General features: G+C 45.3%; 2 protein-coding genes across 6 annotated transcripts in view; both read right to left on the bottom strand.

The window, feature by feature from the left end:
* Positions 1-25,985, bottom strand: part of SH3PXD2A (SH3 and PX domains 2A) — a 236,364-nt gene that overhangs the window by 190,355 nt on the left and 20,024 nt on the right. For all 5 annotated transcript variants that reach the window (XM_052677857.1, XM_052677858.1, XM_052677856.1 and 2 more), the window contains exon 2: positions 5,989-6,069. Coding sequence is in view for 3 of the 5 variants with exons in the window: in XM_052677856.1 (XP_052533816.1) it covers positions 5,989-6,069 (81 nt within the window). In the remaining 2 variants the exon portion in view is untranslated. The remainder of the gene's footprint in view (positions 1-5,988; positions 6,070-25,985) is intronic.
* The window catches only part of ATP5MK (ATP synthase membrane subunit k), a 426,737-nt gene that overhangs the window by 386,484 nt on the left and 14,268 nt on the right, over positions 1-25,985 (bottom strand). The gene's annotated exons all lie outside the window — the stretch shown is intronic.

The raw sequence follows: 25,985 nt of genomic DNA, 5'->3' as shown, positions 1-25,985 counted from the left end.
AAGGAGCAAGGACTTCCTTTTCTTTCTCTGTGCCTCACGTTTCACCATGCACACACCACCGCTCTTATCCAGCCCTCTTCTCCCCACCTTCTCCCCTTCTCTATTTGACCCCACCTTTTCCTCCAGCTCTTCTACCTGTTTCCATACACACCCTCATACCAACATGAACACTCCCCCAAAAGCTTGTCAGGGGCTGGGAATCTTCCTAACACAAACCTCCCACATGAAAGAAACAAGCTGCATCATGCAGGGAGCAGCCTTCCTTCCCCTCCCATGGCACTGAGTGCCCTCACGCACTGCAGCAAGCCCAAGCCAGGCTCCTTCTGCAAACTCGGGCACACACTTGCCCCACTGCATTCTCACCCATAGTCCTCATCCTTGATAGATTCAGTACATGCTTGAGCTTGCCAATCCACCCCTTCTATAGAACGAGAAGCAAGAACATAAAAAAAAGTGCCATACATCATACCAAAGCAGACATAATTGGACCAGAGGATTTAGTGACTGTGGGTCTCCAGTTGGGCAGTTAACCCAAATCAACTAACGTCAAGAACATTTCCATCAGGGTTACAGCAGACATTGATCTACAAGCACCATGTGATGATTCCCCCTTTGCTCTGTCCATTTGCTGAAGCTGCTGGGTACTGTTTAACTCACAGTAACCTGTGAGACACAAGGCACAGCTCCAGCCACAAACTCAGAGGACATACAATATTTGATACAGCTGGAGGGAAGAGAAAAAGGCATGTTTGTACAGAACACCACCTTACAGGGGAAGGATCAATAGCAGCAGCAGTCAGATGAACTCCAGCCTGAATAAAAGCAGCAGAATTATAGAATGCAGTGTCTTTTTCTTTTTTTATAGTATCACTTTTGTTTAATGTGCTCTTCAGTGCTCAGTTACTCCATTACAGCACTATAAACAATCAGGATAGCCGTAGCAATAACAAATGAAGCTCTTGATGTTTTATTGTCAGCCTGGAAACAACTTACATCTCTTTCCGCTCCCTAATAAAATTCTTGATATTCTTTATTTTTTTTTAATGTTCTAATTGGCTGCTAGTGAGTTCCTCTTTCTTCACCACTTTGAAGAAACCTGCTTAGATCAGCAGTCGGCATCAGGCAGATAATTTTTTGCTAACTGATGCACAAAGCAAATACTTGAAAAGAGCTCTGTTTATTTGCCTTTTCAGAATTGTGACATTTCAGATGTCTCCTGGCAGCCAAAACATCTGTGTGGGTCATTGTATGCAGAGGCTGCTATCTGCCCACCTGGCATTCCTGCTCCAGCAGGGCTGTTGTTCGCCTTTCAAACAGCCAAAAACAAGCATGGAATTACTGCATGCCACTAAAGCCAGCTGCTATGTTTTGCCATGGAGAAATCTGCATTCTGCTATTGTAAGAAAAGTTCCCTTCCCAGTTCTGTGCACAGAGATACAGCTATCCTGACAGGAGCAACAGAGACAACATCACCTGAACACAGAGCTTGGTTCCTCTGCTCACAGTCCAGTCCAGGCAGCAAGTAACAGCAAAGAATCAGACCAGAACATCTGGAATCACTGGGTAAAATGCACAAGATGCACTGCTGGGGATCTGAACTAAGATACCAGGCTCTGAAGCATGGCCATATTTACTCTGCTCACTTAGCTGGAGCAATGGATTTCTCAGCAGAGGGGCAGCATCCAGCTGGGGTCACAGTACCTACAAAACGCCCCAAGTGACACTGAGCAGCTGGCAGAATAAGACAGGGAGCAGGGAAAGAGCAACTATGCATGCTTGCCAGTGGCAAACCCTGCTGCTGCTTCCCATCCCAGCACGGTCAGTGAAAGCATGAGATGGCTGCATCCTTCACCTTGTACTTTGGGTAATTATTTATGCACACACCCAGTTGCAAATCCCCATCCTGCTAATAGCCTCCAAAAAGCACTTTTCCAGCAAGAACAAAGTAGGCCTTGTACCTGTAAATGTTCAAGTGGAAATACGAGGAATTACTCTGCTATCCCAGAGTATCCCAGAAACTGTTTTCTCAGCTCTTTTGGGGGCAATAGCAACACTGCCTACTAGAACTACCAGCTCAGAATAGGATTCTGCTGCCAGTGATGGTGGGAGGCCTTGTCTGACGCTCATGGAACGTGCCTGAATGAGCCACCAGTCTGCCACAAAGGCCAATTTTCTTTACAGGCAGATGCTCATGTGGCTCTCCCAGTAATGAGCAGCTCACAATCCTTTGTCCTGTACAGCAGGTAAGAGCCAAGGACCCAGGCAGAGTGCAAGAAAAGCAGCACTTAATATATTACGTTAAGAGGTGGTTTTGACCCCACGTGGTGCTCAGGTGCAAACACCCCCCCAGGGTAAAGGACAACAGAAAATTGGACTTGACAAGCAATTTATCATACTGCTTTCATCTATACAGAGTTAATTCAATACTTTCAATCCTATTTACTGAAACACCAGCACCCACATGGAGTCAGCTGCTGTGATTTGACCCACACTCAACAGTAGATGTGACTGGGTTGCACAATCAAATGGTGCAGCAACACCATGATCTAATTTAACTCCACATTTAGATCTCCAGGCCTCATTGAAGCAGCGCAGAGCTGGCATTTGGCTCATTGCTTTGGCTTCTGTTTTCTGTACACCCCACATCTTCATAGGGCAAACTCCAGCTTCAAAATCCCATGATATGTCCACACTGACTACCCTATTACTTAGCTTGAAAGCTAATTCAAGCATATACACTGCTGAAATAGCATGACAGAACACTTCTGGGATTTGAATCCTTGGGACAGGGCAACCTCTGAATGTCCGTATTGCCTAAAAAGATTTGCTAGGAAGCATTTAAAAAAAGAAAGTAAACCAAAGGTTCTCAAAAAGCTCTGAGCCATTTGCTTCAGAGACAGCTGTTCAGTTAAGGGTGTGCCATAGTGAAATTGTTTATATTCCTTCCTCTTCACCCCTAGGCAGCTCCCTACATTTTCCCGTGGGTCCTATCTGGTGTTACTGCCAATATCAGGCATTGCAGCCCTTACAAGTTAGCCCTTATTCCTCCCCTTCAGCTGAGGGAAAATGAGACACTTGTAGGCTTAGAAAACACTGAAGAGCAGCTCTGGGATGAGCACAGTGGGATGTGTGAAGCTGCAGGCTCCAAGTGTTTTGCATACGAGTGGTGTCTGTGAATTGGCTGAACATTTGCTGGAAGGGCCACATCATGAGATGAGTGGTATCACCATTTGCCAAGGCCATGCTGCCATGCACGGTACCAAGCCTCAAAACCAAGGTCCAACTAGTCACACAGTGCTACATCAGAAGTTCAGGCTTCCATCAAGAACATGGAAATCCCAGGTCGCCTCCTTATCTGGAGCAAAGTAAGGGGATCAATTCATCACCAACAAACACGTGGCAACCCCAGCACCAGTTGCACAGTCTATGACCAACAGCCAGGTTCAGCCCTTCATGGGCTTGGGAAATGGGTCCAGTTCTTTCAAGCTGGTCTTCTATTTCCATGATGAAGAGTTCTGATCTGGGCTTTCTATTGCAAATATCACTCTTTGTTCAGCAAATCTTAACGTAACTGGGAATCAGTTTGCAAGATACAGCCCAGCACAGATCACCAATACAGGCCAGACATTTCAGACAGCAAACATAGGGAATCCTCAACTACAAAAGCCTGATATAGCTGCTTTGCAACACCAGAAGGGCTTTCCTGTAAAATGCTCTGAAGGCATCCCTGTTGCAGCTGTCTGAAGCAAGAGGCAGCAGAAGCAGGTCTACAAGACGTGGGGTGCCATTAACCAAACATTAGGCACAGGGAGCAAGAGGGGCTGCAGAGCTCCTACCTGAGCCTTTCAGTGCCTACTTACACGTGCTAACGCAGCAGCTGCCGCTGAGCAAGAACCACTGCACGTGAAGCTAAGAGTACCTCAAAATACAACTGTTTACCAAAATGTCCTGATCTTACAGTTATTTTTCTAGCCTCCACTGCAGTCTTCCAAATTAGAATCACTAACACAAGCTGCAATTCAAGATTCACAGCCCGTTTCCATTGCCTCACCCAGAAGATGCTCTGGCAGCATGAAGAATTTAGGAAGAAAATAATAGCAAGGAAAGGAAAAAGAAGAATAATCTTTGGGAGTTTAAAATCTCATTACGGCAGCATGAGAATAAGGGTCCTTGTACCCATATTACAGTTGGGAAACCAAGGTTCAGACAGGCACAGTGGCATGCCCACAGAGAGCAGACAGGACCCCCAGGTGAAGATCTGTCTCAGTAACTTTGCAGTGCCTCATCCTGCCAGGGCAGAAGAAGCTGCTGCAGAGGGCTGTCACTGCTCACGCAGTAGTGGCCCTGTCAGGCACCTCCAGGAGAGAAAAGGGTTAAGGAAGGGAATTTTGGTACTTTCTTGTCGTATTTTCTCATGGGGGGAGAAGCGTTGTGCAAGCAGGAGTTTTCCACTGGCGCTAGGCCCCCTTGCACTTATCAATGGGACCTTTCAGGGCTCACTCCCTGATTGAGACATCATTTCCTGTCCAACACACTAACCCCATTGATAACTCCATACTTGATGGGAACTTTTCAAACCTACCAGGAAAGGCCAGGAGACCCAGAAGAACATACGCATGGAAACAGAACTGGGGTGAAAAGAAAAAGAAAAGAGAAATAAATAGTTCTGGGCACAAGCCACGTGCCGACAACAAATGTTTGTGATCATCTTTAGGAAGTACATCAAGTACATCAGACCCGTTTTGTACGTAAGACATATGGTTCATGACAGGCCTGGTGCTTCAGGCCAGTAACAAGTGGAAAGGGGCTCAAGAGCATCCTCTCTTTGGCCTTCCAGTCACACAGCAAACCTGGACATGAAGACCAGCTACAAAAATGATTCAGTCTTCCACCAGAAAAGCCAGAAGAACATAATCAATATTGTTTTTAAAACATACTAGAGACTTCAGATGTCGAAGTACAACAAAGAGCAGTGATGAAAGGAGTGCTTCCCAAGGTATCTCTGCCCAGGCACTCAAGGGAGAAACTGTTTCTTTACTGATTTTTCATACCACATTGTGCCGGTGTTATTTCCCAGGCTACAGCCCATCAAGTTCTGTATAGCCTTAATACTGGCTGTAAGGATTCACTTGATATTCTAACCACAGCTCAGCTCCAATCACAAGCTGCAGCTTAAAATCTGCATTTCCCCCAGCATTAAGGAGTCTCTCAAACCCCAGCTTCTGTTTTCACTTGTTCCCAAGCAGAAATTTTATAACCCCAGCCAATTATAGAATTAGAGTCTATTGGTACCTACACAAAGGTACCAGTGGATCTGGACTATGGGTAAATAGGACACTAGCCAGAAAGCTCTCCCTCTCCCTACTCCTCCAGGTGCATGGCAGCAGCTTGGCACAAGAAATGAAGCAATTGATGCCCACAAAGAAACTTTGTAATTTACATTTCCAAGTTTTCTGGCCTTAGAATTCATACAGCAGCTGTGCAGCAAGAAGCTTTTGATGAAACCTAAATACACAGGCATGGGATAAAGCAAGGGAGCCACTCTGGGTATTTAGAACAGACCAGTAGGAGCCAAGACACTGGCTGGCTGAGTAGGTGGTTAGAAGGAGGAACAGAAGGTTACCACCATCGTCTCCATTACTGAATTGCAGTGGGAGTGTGCAAAAGCTCCATTGTTTTCAGCAATTCAGGGTAAGTAGTTTCTGGGGACCCAAAACGTAGCTCCCTCTCTAAATGCATCTCAAGCATTTAAAATTAGATTTCTTCCTCAATAGGAACTATTCATGAAAATGTCAGCTTTAAATGTCTTTACAAAGCAAGTGAGCATACCACCCACTCATCTCATACCCTACAGAGTCTGAAAAGTCTGAAGATCATCACATGTAATAGACCAAACAAGAACAAAGCCTTACTTAAATGTATGAGCTGGAAAAATGACCAGAAACACAAGTAGAAATAATATTTTACGTAAGAAAAAGATAGACCTACCTGCAGGTCAAAGAACTTGCTGTATCTCCGGTAGATGATCTGGGAAGTCAGGTCTGACCATGTTACATTGATGATATAGACCTGGGAAAAGAAAACACAAGTCGACGTGAGTTCTGAAGAAGGGGGAATGTCCAAAGGCTGAACAATCAGAACAGGTAAACTCAGCATCTCTCTGTCCACTCCCATATACAGTGGGGAATACAGCCCTGGGTGCAGGACTAGCCCGAATTAAAGCTACTGCCCTGCTGCAGCTTTCAGCAGAGATCTCAGGAGAGCTCATGGTGGTTTTCCACTTCACAACCAGCAGAGCTATTCCAGCCCTGAGGCTACAACCCATTGTGAGTTGCCCATCTCCCACCCCATGAATTCAAAATCTCCTTCTCTGAGGAGATGCCGGCCCTTCCCAATGCTCTGGTTCAACAAATACATTCAAAGGAAACTCAAAAGGGCTGAGGGATTACAGCTCTATAACACAGGTACTGTCATGCACTCAGACACTACAGCAGCCCAACCCTGCTGACACACGTCAGCTCAGCACCTCTGGTACCTATCAAATTGATTCAGAGGTGATGTAAAGCAGGCCAGCGAGGGGGAGGTCGTTCTCTCATACTCATGGAACAAGCAATGCATGTCCAGAATAAGCCCAGGATTTCCCTTGTCCTGCCCCAGTACATGCCTAGTACAATCAACTTATGGAAACACTCATCAGAAGACACAATAAAAAATTGTTCACAAGTGCACACACAGATACATACATATACACATATACTCTGCACAAATGTTTCCTTCTGACCCTAGCGCCTCCAACACATTTAAATATATGTAAATAAAAGAAACAGCAAGATCTAAGTGCTGCGCTCAGACACGATGTCCTTGAGGCCAAGCGTGGGTCCTGCTGCCCTGATGACAGACAAACCACAAGACTTGAGTAAACACAGGATGGAGCCATTGAGGGTGACTACCCGACTCCAGCATAATGGAAATCCCAGCCAGCCCAGCTCCTGGGTCTTTAAAGCAATTTCAACTTTTCACATATGGAGTGAGATAAGGATCTGGCAGAGGAAACAGGAAAGCATCACTCCTCCCTCAGCCCCTGTGCTGCAGTGGGAGCTCTCCCTCTTGCCAGCAGTGAAGGGCTCTGCCCCCAGTGATTGGGAACAGACAGGCATCATCCTCCATTTCCCCCAGGACACCAGCCCATCTCCCAGTGTCCAGATACTGGGCAATCACTGAAGATGAGATGCATGAAACCTCTTGGAGCAACGCTGAAGAACCAGAACCATTGAGGATATTTTTTCCCCTTCTCCTACCAGGCACAAGCTCATGTCCTGGAAAATCATGAAGATTCTGCAGCCTCACTTTCCTCTCTGACTGTTATATAGTGACAGCAGATCTGCTCCATTAGAGGCAACCAGAGTAAGTAACACAAGATCTCAGGTCTCCTTTAAGACCTTACCTGAGCAGGCAGCCAAAGGTCAGAACCTTTGGGAAGGAAGCTATTGCGGTCAACCTTCAGATCAGCCACACAGTGTTGAAGAATGTTTTTCCATGTGTTTATTGTGGAAAAAAAAAAAAAAAGTTTGTAGCTTCACTCCAGGCTAATTCACAACACAAATATTTCTGCTGGTTCTCTGTCCAACAGCTACTTTCAGATGGAAAACCCATTCGATTAAAAACAGATCATGACAGATGGGAGCTGACTGTGATCCAAAAGCAACTTCAGATCCTGTAATTCTGGCCCTGAATTCTCTCAAAGGGAATGAGACAAGGATAGGAGAACATATTTCACATATAAATGGAGTTGATGCTTTTTGCTTAATTACACATCTTTTCTCTAGAAGCTAGAAGCAAAACATGCTGCAGCCATCCAGACACTTTGAACCTGAGGGTACCTCTTTGTGCTATCCTTCAGAACCCATGAGAGTCCTTGCTGCAAGCAGTCAGCACTGCAGTAAGCAGCACTACACACCTATCCCAGAAGAAAAGCCCTATGTGCAACGGGGCATTTAGGGCCAGCCAATGCATTTGATGCAGGAACAGGGCCTGCTGCACTGTGCAGACATGATCCCAACCCTGATCTCCAGGCTCTGCAAGAAGGAAAATGCCACAGATTAGCAGTCATGTCAGGATTTTGCTGCACGTTTAAAGCAGGCTCTCTGAGCCTTAGGTCTCTTCAAGCTCAGCAAAAGATAAGTTGGATAGCATACAGACACACTGACTTCTATTTCATAGGAAGATCACAGCAGGAGCAAAAAGAGCCTCTAATCATTACTTGGAGCTCTGCAAAGCAAGAGATGCACGGACTCAAACCTGCACGCCGGGACGCAGGTGCACAAGCTGAAGCGACCATTGATTTTCTTTGCTCATTTGCATAAATCAAATTGCTTCTGGGAAGCCACCACTTCAAATAACAGGGAATAGGGGTTTTCAACAACACAGAAAAGATCTGTAAAATGTGTGATATTAAAAGCAAGGTCCAAAGGTATCAAAAGCCTTAACTATCACATTTCCCTCCTTTAGAGATCAGGGTATGGGGGTTATTGCCTTCCGCTGCCTGATCCAGGCCCACAGCTTTCTCACAAGCAGCAAACGTTGCATCAGCTTTCTTTGCCTTTTTTTTTTTTTTTTTTAAATATGCTCAGATCTTGTAATGGGTCACTGCCAAAGTGATCAGCGACATCCCAGGGGACGAGGAACACAGCAGTCCTGTGGGAGCCTGAGGTCACACATATGCACAGGGTAGGGAGGCAGCAGGAAATGTCAGATAAATACAGAGCCGTCCCACGCTCAGTGCTGGCAGAGCCAGGGCTGGGCTTCTCGTGGCATTTGATGGCACCCCAAAACTGAGCATGGCTCACAGACCAGGTAGAAGGTAGAAGACCCTGGTAAGGAGAGATGTTCCTGATGGGGATGCAGCTTAGATAAAGCAGAGACATTCCTCAGCACCAATCAATCTTGGTCCTCAGTGCTTCTCCCCCCCACTGGAGGGTGAAGATCAAGTTCTGCCAAGTGAGAATGATGTTTTCCTATAGCCCTTCACAGAATTTCACTGTAATCACAATCACAAATTGTGAGTAACTACATAAATAATTGCTACAGGTAATCTGCTTTACACCTATTTATGACCTTGAAGGGGTCAAAACACAGCTGACATTCAAAAATTTCATCCCAAAAATGCTTAAAAAAAATAAGCCCTCAACAACATATATTAATTGAAGTACATGTCACAAAGAACTCAATGCACAGCCCCGGATCTCCCAGCTACGAAGGATGTTCAATTTTTCATTTCACAAACGCAGTCTTTTTTCAGCCTACTATGCATTTTCAAATAAATCCTTTCTGGAGGAAAGGAGGAGCAAATCCCGCACAAACTGTAGAATATTAATCAGGAACTGGGCTTGACAAGCAGCTCTTAATATTCATGCTGCATGAAGGAAGGTGCAGGATGTCAAGGGGGTTTTATCAGCTGCTAATTATCGTTTAATTCTAGCTCTGGGAAACTTCCATTTTAAACACCACAGAGCAGAAAATTTACTGCAAACTGAAGTTACAGATCTCCTTTTACTGCCTACCCAAAACAAGATATGATTTCCTACTACTACTACAAAAAAACCCGATCATATTACTTCAGATGTCATTGTGCATGACTTTATCACCAAATGCCTCATTTTCAATAGAAAATATCCAGTTCCAGCTGACACAAGACCCAGAGGTAGGGAATTCAGGTTGCTCTCACGTGACTGATTTTTCAATTGGCTTTTTAGAGGGTAATGTTTTGTTTCCTACAATCAGATGAGCTGAGTGGAAGATAAATGCCAGAAATGAGCAGTGAGATGAGAGCAAGATAAGAACCTCTACAAAGAGGCAAGCGGTTGGCAACGATCCCACAGCACTGACTAGAAACAAGTCTGTACCCATAACAGAGGGCACTTTTAGCCTTTAAGGAGTAATTACAGTAAATACTAACTTTCTTAAAAGTTTTATGAATGCAGCAAACAACAATATGGTGCAATTTGTATGCAGATACCATCACGATAGCCCCTTTTATCCTGGAGAATGTCAGTGCCTTCAAAGCCTTGTATTAAAGCACTGGATGTTTGTCCTGCAGTGAATCACAAGCTGGAAAAGATCCTCCTTCTCCCTCATGTTCAGATGCTATCGCAGCTTGCGAGCTGGAAACTTCCCACTAGCAGATCTCAGCATGTGAACACTCCATGCTCCACTTCAGTCAAAGTCAACACAGCTCCTGCAAAGCTGGTGGCAACTTCAGCTGCTTCATTTAGCTGCTGGAGTTTATACTGAAACAGCGCAAACTGCAGCAGCCATCCACAGTCAACATATGGTTGTGTCCTAAAGGCACTGCAACAATTTACCATCTGCATAATTATTGTAATGCCAAAGACCCTCCAGTGAGTGGAAATCAGCTGGCCCAGACACGAATTTGGAGGGATAGCAGCCCAGAGTGAACACTTTCTCCACCCATGAGGCTAAACCAACTATATGCGCCCCAGAAGCATCATGGCTGATGTTGGCTACGTGCTTTCACCCAAAAAAGACAGGTACCGAGGTTTCCCCACCTGAATACACAGGACGAGGGGTCTCCAGTTACTGCCCTATACAGATCAGGGCCAGGAAAAAACCCAGAGATCAGCATCGGAACACAGGGCCTCATCCCACACACACCACCTGTGCCTGAGCTTGGCTTGGATCACATTCAAGCTTTTGGAAAGTTTGCATTTGACTCTGGATCTAGCAAGCGCAGCTCAGGCTCCTTGCCCAGCTTGCCAGCATCCAAGAGACCCTAAAAAGGGTCTCAGGTCTCAGTGAGACCTGAGAAATTCCCACCGAGATGCAGTCAGACCTTTCACCCGCAGCGAGTCCACCACCAGAGCCACGCCATGATGTCACCTTTCAGCACAATGACCTCCAGGGAACTGCAGCTCAGCCAGGCCAGGGCTAAGGGAAGACCAGTCTCAAAGCCAGGCCAGAGCTGTTCTCACCCTAGGAATGTGAAGGGAGAGCTGAGAAGCAGAGACGGTGCTCAATAGAAACACACAACACAAGGAAATGGGAAAGCTGCTCTGGTGGAAGGTGCACAGCAGCCCCGAATGCAGGGCTGGTACAGGTGTGGGCGTCTGGCTCCTCTGGAGCAGATGTGGTTTCACAGACATCCATAAGCAGGGCTCACCTTTCCATTACCAACGGGGGAAGTGTAACTGAGAAAAAGCCAGATCAACCCACGAGTCTAGCAGGCAGATGTGGCACGTACCCAAGGTCTGGAAGCAAAGCAGAGCTGCTAAATGCTGGGAAGGAAGAAATAAGGCAGTCTAATTAAACATACAGAGAGAAAAAACAACAAGGGGAGAGGAGCGTTTTCCTTCCTCCACTACTTTTCTTTGAGGATCTTGTTACAGCTGTGAATGGCAACAAAATAGGATTAACGCCAGATTAATGCTGCCTGCCTTTTCAGCTGTATCACATCAGATCTATTCTATATGCAAAGAAAATAAACTCTCTTCTAGCTCTGAATCCTACCACACTCTAGAATCCAGTTATGTCCTTTACAGTTCGAAAAAACCTCACTACTGCTGAGTTCTCCTCCATAGGCACCGGCCTTCCTCTCTTACCCAAATCCTGACACCTAAGCATTAACGAGAATAGCAAACAACTGATTTCAGGCAGCCAGCAGACGTCCCTGGGGACACACGAAGAGGAGCTCACTGGAGTACAGAGCTTTTTTTTTTTTTTTTTTCCCAGCTTTATGGGTATGGACCAGACAAGGAACAGGGCTGAGGTAGAATGATGAATCCAGCTCACTTTGTTTTCACAGGCAGAGTAATACTGCCCTTTTTTTTTTTTTTTTTTTTAATAATAAATAGATGAGGTTTCCAAATCCATGGTTCCAACTTCTCTTTAGCCTTATCTTTACATTTCAGGATTTTTTTGGCTTTTGCCAGTTCAGATTCTTAAACTCTGACTTCACCAGGCCTTCACCAGCACCTTCCTGCTACAAAGATGCTAAATAAGTCCCACATGCAGTCAGAGCCCTAAGCCAAAGGGATAAAATTCTCTCCACTGTATTTCTTCGCTTGGCCATTTGCATGGCCAAAAAGGTAAAATGTGGAAATTCTCTCCACAATCAGTGACAGTAACTTAGAGGGCCACAGACCTGGACTTGCTTGGCACCCTGATTACTTAATTTAACCTCCCTCTTAGGTGTGTCACAGCAGTGTATGACATGACTAGTTCTCGCAGGCATGAAGTATGTGTTGTGTTAGAAGAGCTTTGTTTTTTAACTGATATTTTGCATCACATAAGACCTGTCAAGGCTCCAGTCTTTTCTCTAAGACATCCAGTAACTGGAGCTTGTGAAAGAAGAATAAGAAACAGGACCAGTAAAGCCCCATTGCTACCTTAGTTATCACCTCACAGCTTCAGGAAGCCGAACAGCAGCCTCTCTGAATGGGAAGGGGAAAACATCCTCCCACTAGAGCTACACACGTGCACAAGAGAGACAGAGCCATCTGTGCTGAGTACAACAAAGAATCGTATTTCTGCTTCTTATTCCATTTCTGTCCACCTGCATTTACTACTTCCATATGCAATGGAACTATTTGTGAAGCAGAATAAACGCAAGACCGAGTTTCTGCCATTTTATGAATTGATAGACCATTAAAACACAATCCACAGCAAGCACTAAATGGAAGAACTTGTTCTGAAAAGAAACACATATCAGCCCTGGAGAGCACGGCTCAGCATAGAGGCGCTTAGCACCAGTGTTTAACATCGAAGTGGGGTGGAGGTAAGGGGAACATCTATGGGCTGCATTGGTTGTCCCATTGCATAGATGAATCTTCCCAGTACTGGAACACAAACACAGTGCTAGAGCTAATACAGCTTGTGGTTGCACAAAGAAAGCGCTCCATGACGCTGCCAACCCCACTTCGTATAGCAGCACTGGGCAGGCTTGTGCTCTGTAAGTATACAACCAATTACTCAAATCCCCAAAACTTCTGGTTATGCCAAAATTCAACCTTCCTTTAGACTTCTTGCATTAGGGATTCCTGCACTGCACCAACACTCGCATGTAGTTTATACTAGCATGCAAATCTTGCAGCTTTGATTCGTAACCTTCCATATGACCCCCAGACACAGCGCTGGAAAAGCAAAGTGAGGGCCTGGGAAAGGGAACAGAACTGCTCCAGGCCCTTTCAGAACAATGACAAAGCTCTGGGACATTCTTAGTCCAAATAATGGAAATTCTCCAGGGATTCTGCCATAGAATAGTGGGATTTCTTTTCCTTCTTATTTTTGAGTAGAGAGAAACAAAGAGTTCACGTAAACCAAAAGACCCCAGACTCAAAAAGCCAGATCTGAGAGGTACAGTACTTCAAGGGTGATCTACTGACCATGAAAAAACAACTCTGAAAAACTCTAATCTCTGTAGTTCATGCAACTACAATTTTTGTGTGTCACTGGAGGAAAAAACTTGAGGTGAAATCAACTGCACTAACCAGCAAAGCATGACAGAATGGTCCGTGCCATGCAATGGCAGATGTGTATTTGCATTTTATTTGCAAAATGCTAAAAAAGTGATGGATTAACAGACGTATCCTCAATCTGTAAATACTGTTCAACAAGTAAGCAATGCATACAGATCTGCTATTATACAGTCTGATGACTGTATACACATAGCTCTGACTGCACTTTTTCCTTTACAGAACAATACTGAGAATGTTAAAACATATCTAATTAAAAATAAAGCTACACGAACTCAGAAAGATGCAATGGTGAAACTACTGGGAAAAAAATATTCCATTGTGGTGACCTTTCACTTCATGCTTATGTGAAATCCAAGTTTCTTGTGAGAACTGTGAAAGTAGATGACTTTGTTCCAAGTCACTCAAAGAATATCCAAATTGCACTGTGAAATGCTACAAAGAAAGCTAAGGTGGAAAGCTCTGCTTATTTCCTCCTGAGCTTCTGGCCAAGGCAGAAGAACTGATAGAAGAGTCCTGCACAGGTCAGATTCCCAACAGTGATGCCATGACACAGAATGAAACACAAAATTACTTTCTTCCTGTGGAACTTGAGGGTTTTCAGGAAGGCACTGTCAAATCTTCACACCCTCCATCCCTCTGCCTCTTTGTGAAAGACAAACCACTGTCTCTATCCTTTCCTCCTCCTCTTCTCACAATCCTTTTCCCTCCTTTTCCCACGCTTGGCTTCCTGCCTCCTGACTCGCAGGAACACCCTCCCGCCCCAGATGTGCAGGACTATCCCAGACAGCCTCAACATATCCCGCTCCAACTCTGCAATTTGCAGCCTGGGCCACACACATGCAAATGCACACACAGCCCTTCTCACAGGTTTCCAGGCTGCATTCATTCTGCACATCAGGCTGTGGACTCTGTGGATGGGTGAATCAGGGACACAAAGGATGTGCTTCCTCAGTCTGGGGCAGCTTCACACATCGCTGCTTTGCATGGTCTCCCTCTTTAAAGCCTGCAAACATAGGAACCTTACAGCAGGAGAACATGTGTCATTGTTAGGCACCCAGGCTGGGCTCTATCCCTCACCCAGTTTGTCAAGGGTGACGTGACAGCAACCACCAACCACATCAGTTCCTTCTCATTTACCTATCGCAGCCCGCACATAGCCAGGGAGTTACTCATTTTTGGAAGGAGAGTGTGTGGCTACAAGTCAGCATGTGTCACCTTAGAAATAGGCCTTTTAGAGCCATGCCTCTATTATAAGTTCTGCTGAAACCGGTAATAAAATGTGAATCAGCAGGATGACCGTACACGTTTACATTTCTGTCAAATTCAGGGTTTACAGTGCCTTGCAACAATAAATAAACCTCTTCCTTCCAATCCTCAGACATGAACATTCTCCCACTCTTAGCCACTTTAAGGGAATTATTAATGTTCCACAGAAAAAACCTCTATTAAATCTGCTTAAGTGACCACCCAAAGCCCAGCGAAATTACTGCCTGTAACAGTAGGCTTTCAAGAACTAACGCAGCTGCACCCAGCACAAACAGCATCTGGAGACAGCAGGAATTTACCACTCAAGGTTTGGGGAACAACCGATGCACCCCAAAGTTAGGATCTCTAAAAGGTCAAAGTCACTCATCTCAGGTCTTTCTCCAGGTACACGGCTTAAGTGGAGTGGAGGTCTCTGGAAGTCTCTCTTCCTTTGCTGAACAGAGGAACCTATGGCATACAGGCACCTGATGCCTGCAGGGCTGAAGCTAAGATAGATATGCTGTAGGAGATACCTGCAGAGTGCAGAATGCCCACAAGGGTGCTGAGAGGACACAGCACCAGCAGTCCATGCTGAGTCATGCAGTGGGGCCAGTCCCACTCACAATCTAAAACCCCACACTTGGCAGGGGGCACTTAGCCCCAGCACAGCATCACTCGGATGCAGCTGTTGTGCTTGGTAGGACCTCTGAACTCATCCCTGCTGCATATCTCAGCCCCAGTCACCGGGCCCAACTGCCAGCAACGTAATGCTTCCAAGTGCCAGACCCTTTTAAAAACAAGGATTTGACTGCAATCCTCATCCAGAGGATTCAAAGTTTTTAACCTGGGTCCCCAGAGGGATTTTAAATCCCAATTTATGAAGTGCTAACAGAGGAAGGAGCTGGAGGCAAAACTATAACTTACCATTAAGCAGATATGCAAAGATAATAACAAGAAACAACATCCTGACAGCAGGCCAGGCCCAACTGTCCACACACCAGCTTGGGCATTCAGTGACCCTTGGTAGGCAGAAACGTGCTCACAGAGCCTGGGAAGAACATAAAACATAGATATGCTCAATAACTGCTTAATCCATCTCAGGTTTCAGGTTTGCTTGCTGCTCCCTAACACCAACCCCTGCTGTCCTAAACACTACCAGAAGGGTAACTCATTGAGCAACATGAAACTTCCATAGTTACTTAAGATGACTTTGACTTTCGCTAAGACCAAAGTTCTGCTTATCAGATAAGGACACACCAAAATTGAGATGGATTAGGATGATGCCAGGCCTGTCCCAAACAACCACAATTTTGACTGCCAAAGGGAGAAACGGAATAAAAAGCAGTGGGGGGAGAGCCAAACACTGCAGCTACCTCCATGCAGACATCCTTGCCTGAGGGCTGAGCTGGCCAGGGCCAAGCTGAGCCAAAATTCTCTATGCTATGAGTGCAGGGCATGAAGCAGTCGGCTGAGTGCCACAAAACACATGAGGTGCAACTTACAGCATCGTAACTCACACCCTAAAGCATCTTATTGCAAAATGGCTCAGGGCAGAGCTGGGATTTTCTTTCAGTGTTGTAATTCCCCTGCCTCCTTTATCTTCTCCACAATCATCTTTTGAGTAGAGACATGTCCAAAGAGGATCAACTCTCACCCTGTGAGATGTGAGTAAAACCGGCAGGGCTTGGCCCACCGTGCCTTTCCTTAAGGCTTCAATAACGTTAAACGAACGCTCTTCAAATATAAACCACTTGCTGGCTTGGGACATCATTAACACAGACATAAAGATATGTGCTACCAGCAGGCTCTGGTAAGAGCCACAGCAGTGCACAGTCCAGCAGATTGCTTTCCTTCCCATTTCATGCACCAGAGAGGGAAACCATGGGGCAAAGGAAGATCTCCAGATTCAAGGCATCTTCCACAGGCCCATCTTTCTTGCAGCCCCCTGACAAAGTCTGGGGCAGGAATCTGTTTCTAGGTCAACTAAAGCCCACTGGGAGCAGAAAACACTGAGAAAGACTCCTTTAACAGATAACAAACCCCCTCTGACACAGCTGCCATGGCTGTTCTCACTGAGGGAAGAGACAAAGTCAGACAAAGCGAAGGCAGGAGCTATTCCAGATGAGAAAGCCACAAACTTGGGTGCCAGAGACAGAGCATCAGGCTCCCATGGTCTCTCTCTGTTAACCAGTCAAATTGTTCTTGAGGGTAAGCAGAGGAAGCCGGCTGGAGAACTGAACAATACTTTTAGCAGAGGATGACCACCAGCCCTGAGACACAGCTAACCACAGAGTAAAACCACGGCTCCCATCAGCATTCTCTGTGAGCATCTCGGGAAGTCCAGGACTGCCCTGGATGGGAGCGAAACCCAGGCTGGTATGTCTGGGACCCACATGTCCATGCCATGCTCAAAAAAAAAAAAAAAAAAAAAAGAAAAAAAAAAAAAAAAAAAGGGGGATATCTGCTGCCTGGAAGGCTTCAGGGGCTTCTTTCCTAGCCATACACAAACACAACTAACATACACAAACTAAACATACACAAACACAACTAAAAAGTTCCCCAAGTCTTATAAACACAAGGTGAGACTTATAGGAAAGTGTAGCACTTCCAGTTCCTGGTGGTCCCAAAAGATCTCAGCAAGTATCCTATTTCCACGCATTGGGTTCCTGAAACTTACCCATGAGAGCAAAGCAAAGCTCTCATCTCCTCAGGACAAGAAGTCTTCCCAGAAAGCACAGAGCAGAGACTGAGCAGTCTGTGGAGCTCACAACAGTGATCCCATCAACTCATCTGCAGGCAGCTGAATCCTCTCCACATTGGCTCACTTATGGCAACAGCTGTGGCAGCCTGCACACATTTCCAGTCCCACAGCCCCTCCATGGTGGCAATAAAGTCGGGTCACGACTGCAGTCACTCAGCAGCCAGGACTCCATAGAGATTGCTATGTGTCCAACTACACTGCATCTTAACCTTTATCCATAAAGAGTCACACCAAGTAAGCACGTTGCTGACTCTCCAAGTCAAACCACTAGCACAGTGAGAAACCTTGACAGGAAAAACACAGAAAATGGAAAAATGGCACACACCTTCCAGCCAACTAGCCCCGTTTCTGTCCCATTGATTTAAGAAACAAGACGGAAGAAAATACCATTCGTAGGAGGCTAAAGGGTTTTTCAAGAGTTTACAGAAACCCCATCTATAGGAGAGGCCCAAATTCCTGCCTGCAGTCCTGGCAGCTCAGCAAGCTCATGGTTTACTTGGAAATGCCACTCAGAGGCCTCGCTACCTGCTTGCTGACATGGAGCCCTCCTCAGCTCCAGCACACTGCTCAACTGCAAAGCTCCTTGGCAGGGAAGATTATCCAAGTATGATTTAAGAGTGAGCTCTGAAGGTAGGGAGCTCAGCCAACCGCTGCATCTGGCGGCCACAATACCGAGAGTCAATCCCCCCAGTTAATAACCTCAGACTCCATCGAAGTGTGACATTAAAAAACAATCTCAATAATATCCCAGCCATGTCACTCTATTTTTTCCCCCTTCAAAGGACATCTGGCATGTAAGGCTTGGGTTTTTCCTCATCCCATGGAAACCAGCAGCGCATTTTCCAAGGATTTCTGTTTTTTAAAGCAGGGAATGGGAAGGGATGCAGTCAGTTCATGCACGACTGCAAACATTTTTCCAGCCATCCCCTTCTCGTCTTTCCTCTATAGAAACAGTATTACTGCAATCAGCCTAGAAAGAAATGCCACTGTTCCAAAAATCAACAGCTGACAGAGACTGACTGCAGTGCACCCATGACCTCCTTCAGGAAGGCAAAGCCATCTCTCCCACCTCACATAAAAAAGAAACCTCTCCAGGAACAAGAATCTCCATCTAGAGATCTCTATCTGTGCAAACAGTCTATAGATCTGCTCCTAAATTCAACTCAAGCAGAGTTTCCTCTGTGTCAGTGCTTTTGCACCCACCTCTGTGATCCTTTCTGAAGGGCTATGTTGAGACTACTCTGATGAAGAAAATGCTGACTTTGGTTGCATGGTACCAACAGTGTAGTTCTTATTTTCCCCGCCTTTGTTGTGTGCAACAAATACAGGACAAGAAGTACGGTAATATCAAGTATTTGTGCACCCTTCCTTGTTTTCGTTGACATGAGCTGAAATTCTCTTCCAGTTTTGCATTCATGTGATTTCACCAAGTGCCTAGAAACTATCTTTCCCCCCAAAGAAACCATGGAAATGGGCTTGGCTGTGTATCTGAAGTACAATATCCTCTCCACAGAAGCAGGCAGGGCTCAGACAAACAAGACAATCTTGACTTTAACTCTTACCTCAAGTGAGCACACATTAGCCACTGGCGCTGGGGGATAGATGCAGGGATGGAGGGTGTGAGAGGCCCCTTTTGAACTCCGACTGTAAACATTACAGAATTGTTTTGCAAACATCAGGGCACAGCCTTAAAAAAAGCCATCACATTTCCAAAGGAAAATTCAATGGAAGTTACGCCCCTGAAACAGCATCACCATTCTGAAGATGTTGGAAGCTCTGCACCAGGTACTGCCTCAAAGCTGAGGGGCACCTAAAGGTGCAGCAGGCAATATACTATTTCATAGAATCATTAAGGTTGGAAAAGATCTCTAAGATTATCTGTAGTTCAACTGTCCACCTCGTACCAGTACTGCCCACTAAACTGTGTCCTAATTACCACAATTTGACCAAAGAAGGGAAGAAAAGCACCTCAGGAGAACTTTCTGCTTAGGTCTTAAAGAGCCAAGAAGCAACGAAGTGAAATGCAGAGACAATTTACAAACCAGCATCCCTTGGGAATGCCAGTGTTGGCACGCACAGTAAGACACGTAAACATGAGATAGCCAGGCTCAAGACACAGAAAGAACATTTGGGGGGCAAGATTTTTTCTCCCAAGGAAATAAAGAAAAAAAGCTATTGAAAAAAAGACATTTTCATGCCAAATTTATTTTGAGCCTTGGGCTGCTCTCTCCTACTAACTGCCAAACAGGCTACTATGTTCCTCTTCACAATATTTATTTGACTGGCAAGATACTATTTCAGCTCTATAAAACCCCTCTGGAACATGCTTTCAATAAATTGAATTTATTTTCTGACTAATCATTTTATTTGCCTAATTATTAGCAGTGCTTGGAACAAGTTAGATACCACGGGCAGAACCCAATGGTGTCCAGTCACTCCCAGCAGCTCCTCACACACCGCCCCAGGCCCAGCACTGTGCTCAGCTCCCCAAGCTATTCAGCTTCCCCGTTCACTTCGACAGAGGCAAGCACACTCTTCAGGTATGCAATGCTCCCCTGTAATGGAGGAATTTGGCAGGAAAGAAGCAGGACAGCACCTGTGTTTCCTTACACAAAGCTCTCCAGCAGTAACTTAGAAGCAGAATTTGGATGCAATACCCACGAGATTGAACAGTTCTCTAGTCCATATGGAAGCAGCACCTGAAGGGCAGGTGTTGTTAAACCTAAATAAAACCAATTCTAGGGACACTTTAGAGCAGAGATTAGAAGTCAGGAGTCAGTTATTCACAAAAATGAAGGGTGAACAGGTTTGTGAAGTAAGTATCACGGACATGTTTATACTCTGACAACTTTTTAGATAATTCTGAAATCAAACCAACAGACTAGTACTGAGAACACACTGCTGAAACACAGCAGCACCCCACTTTAACACAGGCTGCCCCTCCAAGCAGCAAAACTTAACTTCCCAAGGTTCTCAACCCACCCCATGGATTTTGGAGGAAAGATGAGAAAAGAATGGGAGCCTACTGACCCGCTCAGCATGGGGACACAGGAACTCAGTCATGCACAAGGATTTGCTCCTAAAACATTTCCTTGTTCCCTCTACTTGCAGGCCCTCAGACACATGGATAGGATGTCCCAGTATCTGATGCTTCGCAAATTCAAATGCTAATCACGTGTGATGAGGCAAACAGCACAAGATCAGCATCACTTGAGGAAGAAGGGCTTCCCAGGGCACAATCCACCTCCTGCTTGATCTCCTCTTCTACACACAGCACCTTCCACCAAAAGCCTGAGTTTGCACACGCTCAGTTTGAAGCCCAGAGCAAAGACAGTCCTGGGGAGAACATGCTCTGCATGACACACAGAGAACAGAGATATTCCAAGAACAGGAGAAAACACTCGTGGGAGAAACAAAAGAGACGATACCCTGGAATATAAGAGCATTTTAAACACATTTGTTTCACAGTTGCTAGAATATAAAGCAAAGCCCTGGAGCTCTGCCAGCCAATCAGTATTTTTACAACCATATCAAAGCACATGACAAAAAACAAAAAGCTTAAGGGTCAGACTTAGCACTGGGATTAGTAACCAGGCTGAAGCAAATAGCACGATGCCAGGTCTGGACAGGATCCTCTGATCATAGGCCCTGAAAACACATTTGTTTTTCACACAGACAGGAATCGCACGTGAAACCCAGATGCCAGATTCCTCCTTCAGCCCATTGTGGTGAGAAGCCTTCATCACCAGTAAGTGCCAACAGAGCCTGTGGCTGCCTCAAGTCGTGTATGTAGCCCCGGAGAGCACAATGCCTTGAGACCCAGCTGCTCAGCTCTTCCCTTATTGCTATTTTGGATCCCTCACCTCCAGCACCATCCCCGTGCTGCATGCTGCCCCATGTGTGACACGTTCAGAGGATGGAGCCTGCAAGCACTGGGGAGGAGAAAAGGGAAGAAAAGCCACCAGTGATAGGACTGTCACATACTGCTTGCTGACAACACGATAACCCAGAGCACAAGGAGTTAGCAGCAGCTCCAAACTGAAACACCTGGATTTAGAAATCAATAGACACCTTCTCATCCTGCAGGTATCAGAGCTGCGTGCCTCTGTCATATTCATCCTGACAGGGCAGGATGCAGCAGTTATGGGTACGTGAGATGGGAAGAGGGATGGGGAGAAGCAGTGCTGCCTCCTGCCATTGCAGTCCTCCTCTGCACGACTGCAGCACCAGGGTGCCTAATGCAGATTACACTTCAAGCTGAATTTCTCTTTTATCCAAGCAGACAGGCGGCTTCTCTCTCAAATAGTCTGCAAGAGAGAATTTTAATGGCAGAGATCAGAGAGAAGCTTAAAGCTCAGGGTGTTTGTTTTAAACACTTGATGTTCCCTTTGCTTGGTTATTTTGGCCTTCGGTTGAGCTCCTTTTTATGTTACACAAAGATAATTTTTTCTTTTGTATGTCAGGACTGATCAGAACTGGGAGTGACTTCCTTTCAAAATGTTTTTGTGTTTTTTTTTTTTCCCCCCAACAAATTAAAATGACTTATTTGTCACAACACTACTTTTAGTTTCTGCAGAAGACACTCTATTTGATTCCAGAGGGCACAGCTTCATATACAAACCCTTTTCTACCTGCTCTTCAGAAGGGAAAAAAAATAACTTTTTTTTTTTTTTTTTAAAAGATGAGATGATTATATCAAAACTGCAATTCCTTGGTTTCTATTATTCCCCCAAAACTGAAGTTAAAGAATACGTGTTTTTCAGCCCCAGTGCTTTTAACTACAGACAGGAGCTCTCCCACAGCAGCATTGGGGATCATGTTATGCACAATGGGGCTTTCAACAAACACGCTGCTGCGACCCGTGAGCTGTAGCAGGGCTCCGAGCCTCCGCAAGTGGCACAGCCCGATCTGAAGCCGGGTCTCTGTGGATTTGAGGCAGCAGCTCAACTCCCATAACACAGGGAGATGGCATTAAGCATCACTGATAGACTCTGCCGCTGGCAAACTCTAATTTTGATTAAAGGAGCAAAATTTTTAGCTCCCCTAAGCAGTCTCAGCTTCCACTGAATTTTTCTTTTGATCCATCTCTCAGTCAGAATTTTAAGCAGCTATGGTTTTTTCTTCTCCCCTTGCTGACATCTCTCAGCCCACAGGGCTTGGTGGGGATAGTTTCAAGCACATCACACAATACTTTGCCACATACAAAGCAACACACATCTGCAAAAGTTGATGGAGTTATTAGCACGCATTTGAACAAAAACAGAAAGTAACTTTAGGGAAGAAAGCACAAGGGGAACTTTTTCAGGAACAAACTAACAACCTGACACAAACTGCATACACAATAGTTTCTTTACTACCTCCAGCTACAGAACTGTCTGATGGAGAAACAAAAAGAAAAAAGAAGTTGCTTTAATGAAGTAATTCTGACCTTCTCTCTTACTTGAAATTTCAGCTGCTATTAGCAGGCAGAATAAAATCTGACCAATACAAAAGCACAGTACAACCAGGAGATTCAGTCTACGCCCAGCATATTCTCTATATCTAATAAACCCCAACATGACTCCAGAAACTCAGCATCACCACTGCCACATGCCCACTCAGATAAGCAGGGATGGAATTTGCAAGTGCCATCCTTTCCGACCACACCTGTCCCTTGTGCAATCTCTGAAGGCACCTTGTACTTGCTAAGCTGGAAGCATCCGGCAAGAAATGGAAAAACTCCACCATATGCCTGCAAAACTGAGGAAAGAAAGCAGAGACAAGGAAAAGGCAGTTTGCTTCATGCAAATAAACAAGAGCAGCTACTCAGGCCTTCATAAAGGTAATTTTGCAATACTGATTAAAAGAAATAAGAAAGCTAAGAGAAAAAGAAACGTATGCAGACCACAAGTGATTTATCAACAGTCGCATGGCACGCAGCAAAGATAAGAACAGAAGCCTCGCCTTTTGACACTCACAGTGGTCCATGAAATGGATCACCATAGCATTTTGTCCTCAAATTACTCTCATGGAAGGCACAGCTCAAATATTCCCTTACTTTAAGAAGCTGAGGTTTCAAAGGAGATGAGTCTTTCCATATAATTCATCCCCAGGCCCCAGAGGAGGACAAACCACTGTGCTTTGGGTAGCCTGCCCAGCTGCAGACTTTGGGCACAGAACTTGTGCAGACAGATCCCAGAGAAACAAAGGCCATGACACACAAGTAAGGCCCTTTACACCTTGTCTTCTGGACCACGGCTCAGGAGCACGTAGCAGGAATAACGCAGAAAAGGCCAATTTACAAAGAGCAGCTCCTGAGCAGACAACTTTGCACTGTGCACCGCCACGGAGAACTCCAGAGTTTGACTGCTTTCATCCTCCTGATCAGGGATTCGGGGAGGACACTTGCACAAATACACACAACCCAATTACAAGCACTAGGGAAACTTTCCCTCAGGCCCACCCTATGTGACACACACGGGCACGTGCTTTGGTCAGATCAGACAGAGCGAGGACCCCAGCAACACATCACCTCTTCCCACCCAAAACAGGGGAAAAAATGGCATGGATCCTTTTCAGCGCTCTGAGGACTAATGAGCCATGTTACAGCACACTGCTCACGTTGACTGCTGCTTCTTGCTAACTCTTGTTACAACTGTAAAATTAAACAGCTCATTTAGAAGTGCTAAAATGACTCCTACTTCAGAACACAGCTCTCAGGGGAAAGAAGAAAGTTTGTGATTTCAGCAGGCAAATGCATGAGATTGTCTTTTAATTACCAAAGGAAAGGCAGCTGGTTCAGTTCACGCTATCTTAATAATTTCCCTCTCTTTGATGTCTTGATCACATCTTTTGAACAACACGCTTCATGCTTAACACTGTGAGAACACTTATTTTCATAATGAAAGGGAAATATTTTGCTCCATGCATAATATTTAGCTATCCTGATAGGCTGCATTGATAGGGCTTTAAATATTGTGTTTTCCAGCTAAGGCTGGCTTTAAAAGAGGCCTGCAGGGGAGTGCAAGACTTGTATCTAAATGATAAATATGTAATCAGCGTACGTGTCTAGCATCCTTTAAAGCAGGATCAAATGTGTCTAATTGGAAAAATATAAGCAACCCCAAATTTTCCTGTCCTACAGGCATAGAAAGGAAGATGACTAGTTTTCCATTTCAGCTTTAAAAGCTAAAATTTCTAGGCCATATGAAAATGATGTTAAACATTTGCATAGCATGACAGCATATCTAATGTCGTACAACAGAAAAATCAAAAATTCTGCTTTCCACTGACACCAGAAACAGCCAAAAATCTGGAGAAATTGCATAGCTTTGAAAGCTGATGATAACAAGATGGTATATAACAGGATGGTGTTCCATGAGAGTTGCAGTGATTCACAGAAACTATATTTGCATTTACAGATATAAGCTCCTTTGCACTGGTCTGCAGTACCAGAAAGAACGTGATGGCCTAGCTTCATATGGCATCAAATTCCTCAAGGCAGCTGACCATGCATTGAGAGGCCAACTCCATACAGCTGTCAGCAGTTAGGTGCTGCTTTCTTGATAAACAGGCTACGTTCAAGGTGGGCTGTGATTTGATCTACCTTAAGTGTAAAGTCTTGTAGAACCTAACCTGCAGTCAATCAGGATATCCCTATTGGGCTGCATAACAGAAAAAAGGAGTAGTTAATTTGGGAGAACTCATTCAGAGGCAGGAAAAACACCTCCCAAATGCTTTTGACCAGGGCCATTGCAGACACTCAACCTTTACTCTAATTCTCCAATCTAATAGGTTACATTCCATTTATCTACATAAAACCTGGCTGCAGAGGAGTGACTTCAGGATGCAGACCTCATTCTAACCATAACACCCATTTCCTCACTATTTTTGCTGTAAACCAGATGTTATTATCTTGGTGTGCGTGACATTTACACTCAACAACGCAGAGGCTGGTTGGATTTGCTGAAACAGTGAACAAAACCCTGGTTAAACTACTTCCTATAAGCAAAGGCACTTTGAACATCGTGTGTGTCACAGAGTCTGGCAAACCAGAGGCACAGCCACGCCTGGCTGAGGTCAGATGTGGTCCAGGCTGCAGCTGGGCAGATGTGGATACAGCTGGTCACAGTGACACTGGCCCTTCCTTGCATCTGCCAGAAGGACCAGGTGTGCTGCCCCTTGAAGATACAGATGAGATAAATCCTAGGAGGAAATGGGCTGCAGTTAATCTCCATTGGTCTGGGAGAAGGGAGGATCGGGACTGTGGGAGGATGTGACCTCTGGCCAGGAGTAGCTGGAAGTGATGACATTTTACTACAGGCACAGGACAGCATCCCTAACCACAGCCCTAGGCTTCCAGCAAATGACAGAAAAGCTTTTCTTCCAACAAAGGAAGTAATTTGGGATTTTTGTTGCTCTCTGAATTGGCTAACCACAGTCTCAGAGAGGTGCCAAGACAAAGTGAAGGCAGGGAAGAGAACCAGGGTGGTTTTTCGTTGCAGCTGCTC

This window comes from Tympanuchus pallidicinctus, unplaced genomic scaffold, assembly GCF_026119805.1.
Source record: "Tympanuchus pallidicinctus isolate F22 unplaced genomic scaffold, pur_lepc_1.0 scaffold16, whole genome shotgun sequence".
In the NCBI taxonomy this organism is placed as follows: domain Eukaryota; kingdom Metazoa; phylum Chordata; class Aves; order Galliformes; family Phasianidae; genus Tympanuchus; species Tympanuchus pallidicinctus.
This window is presented reverse-complemented; position numbering and strand designations above follow the sequence as displayed.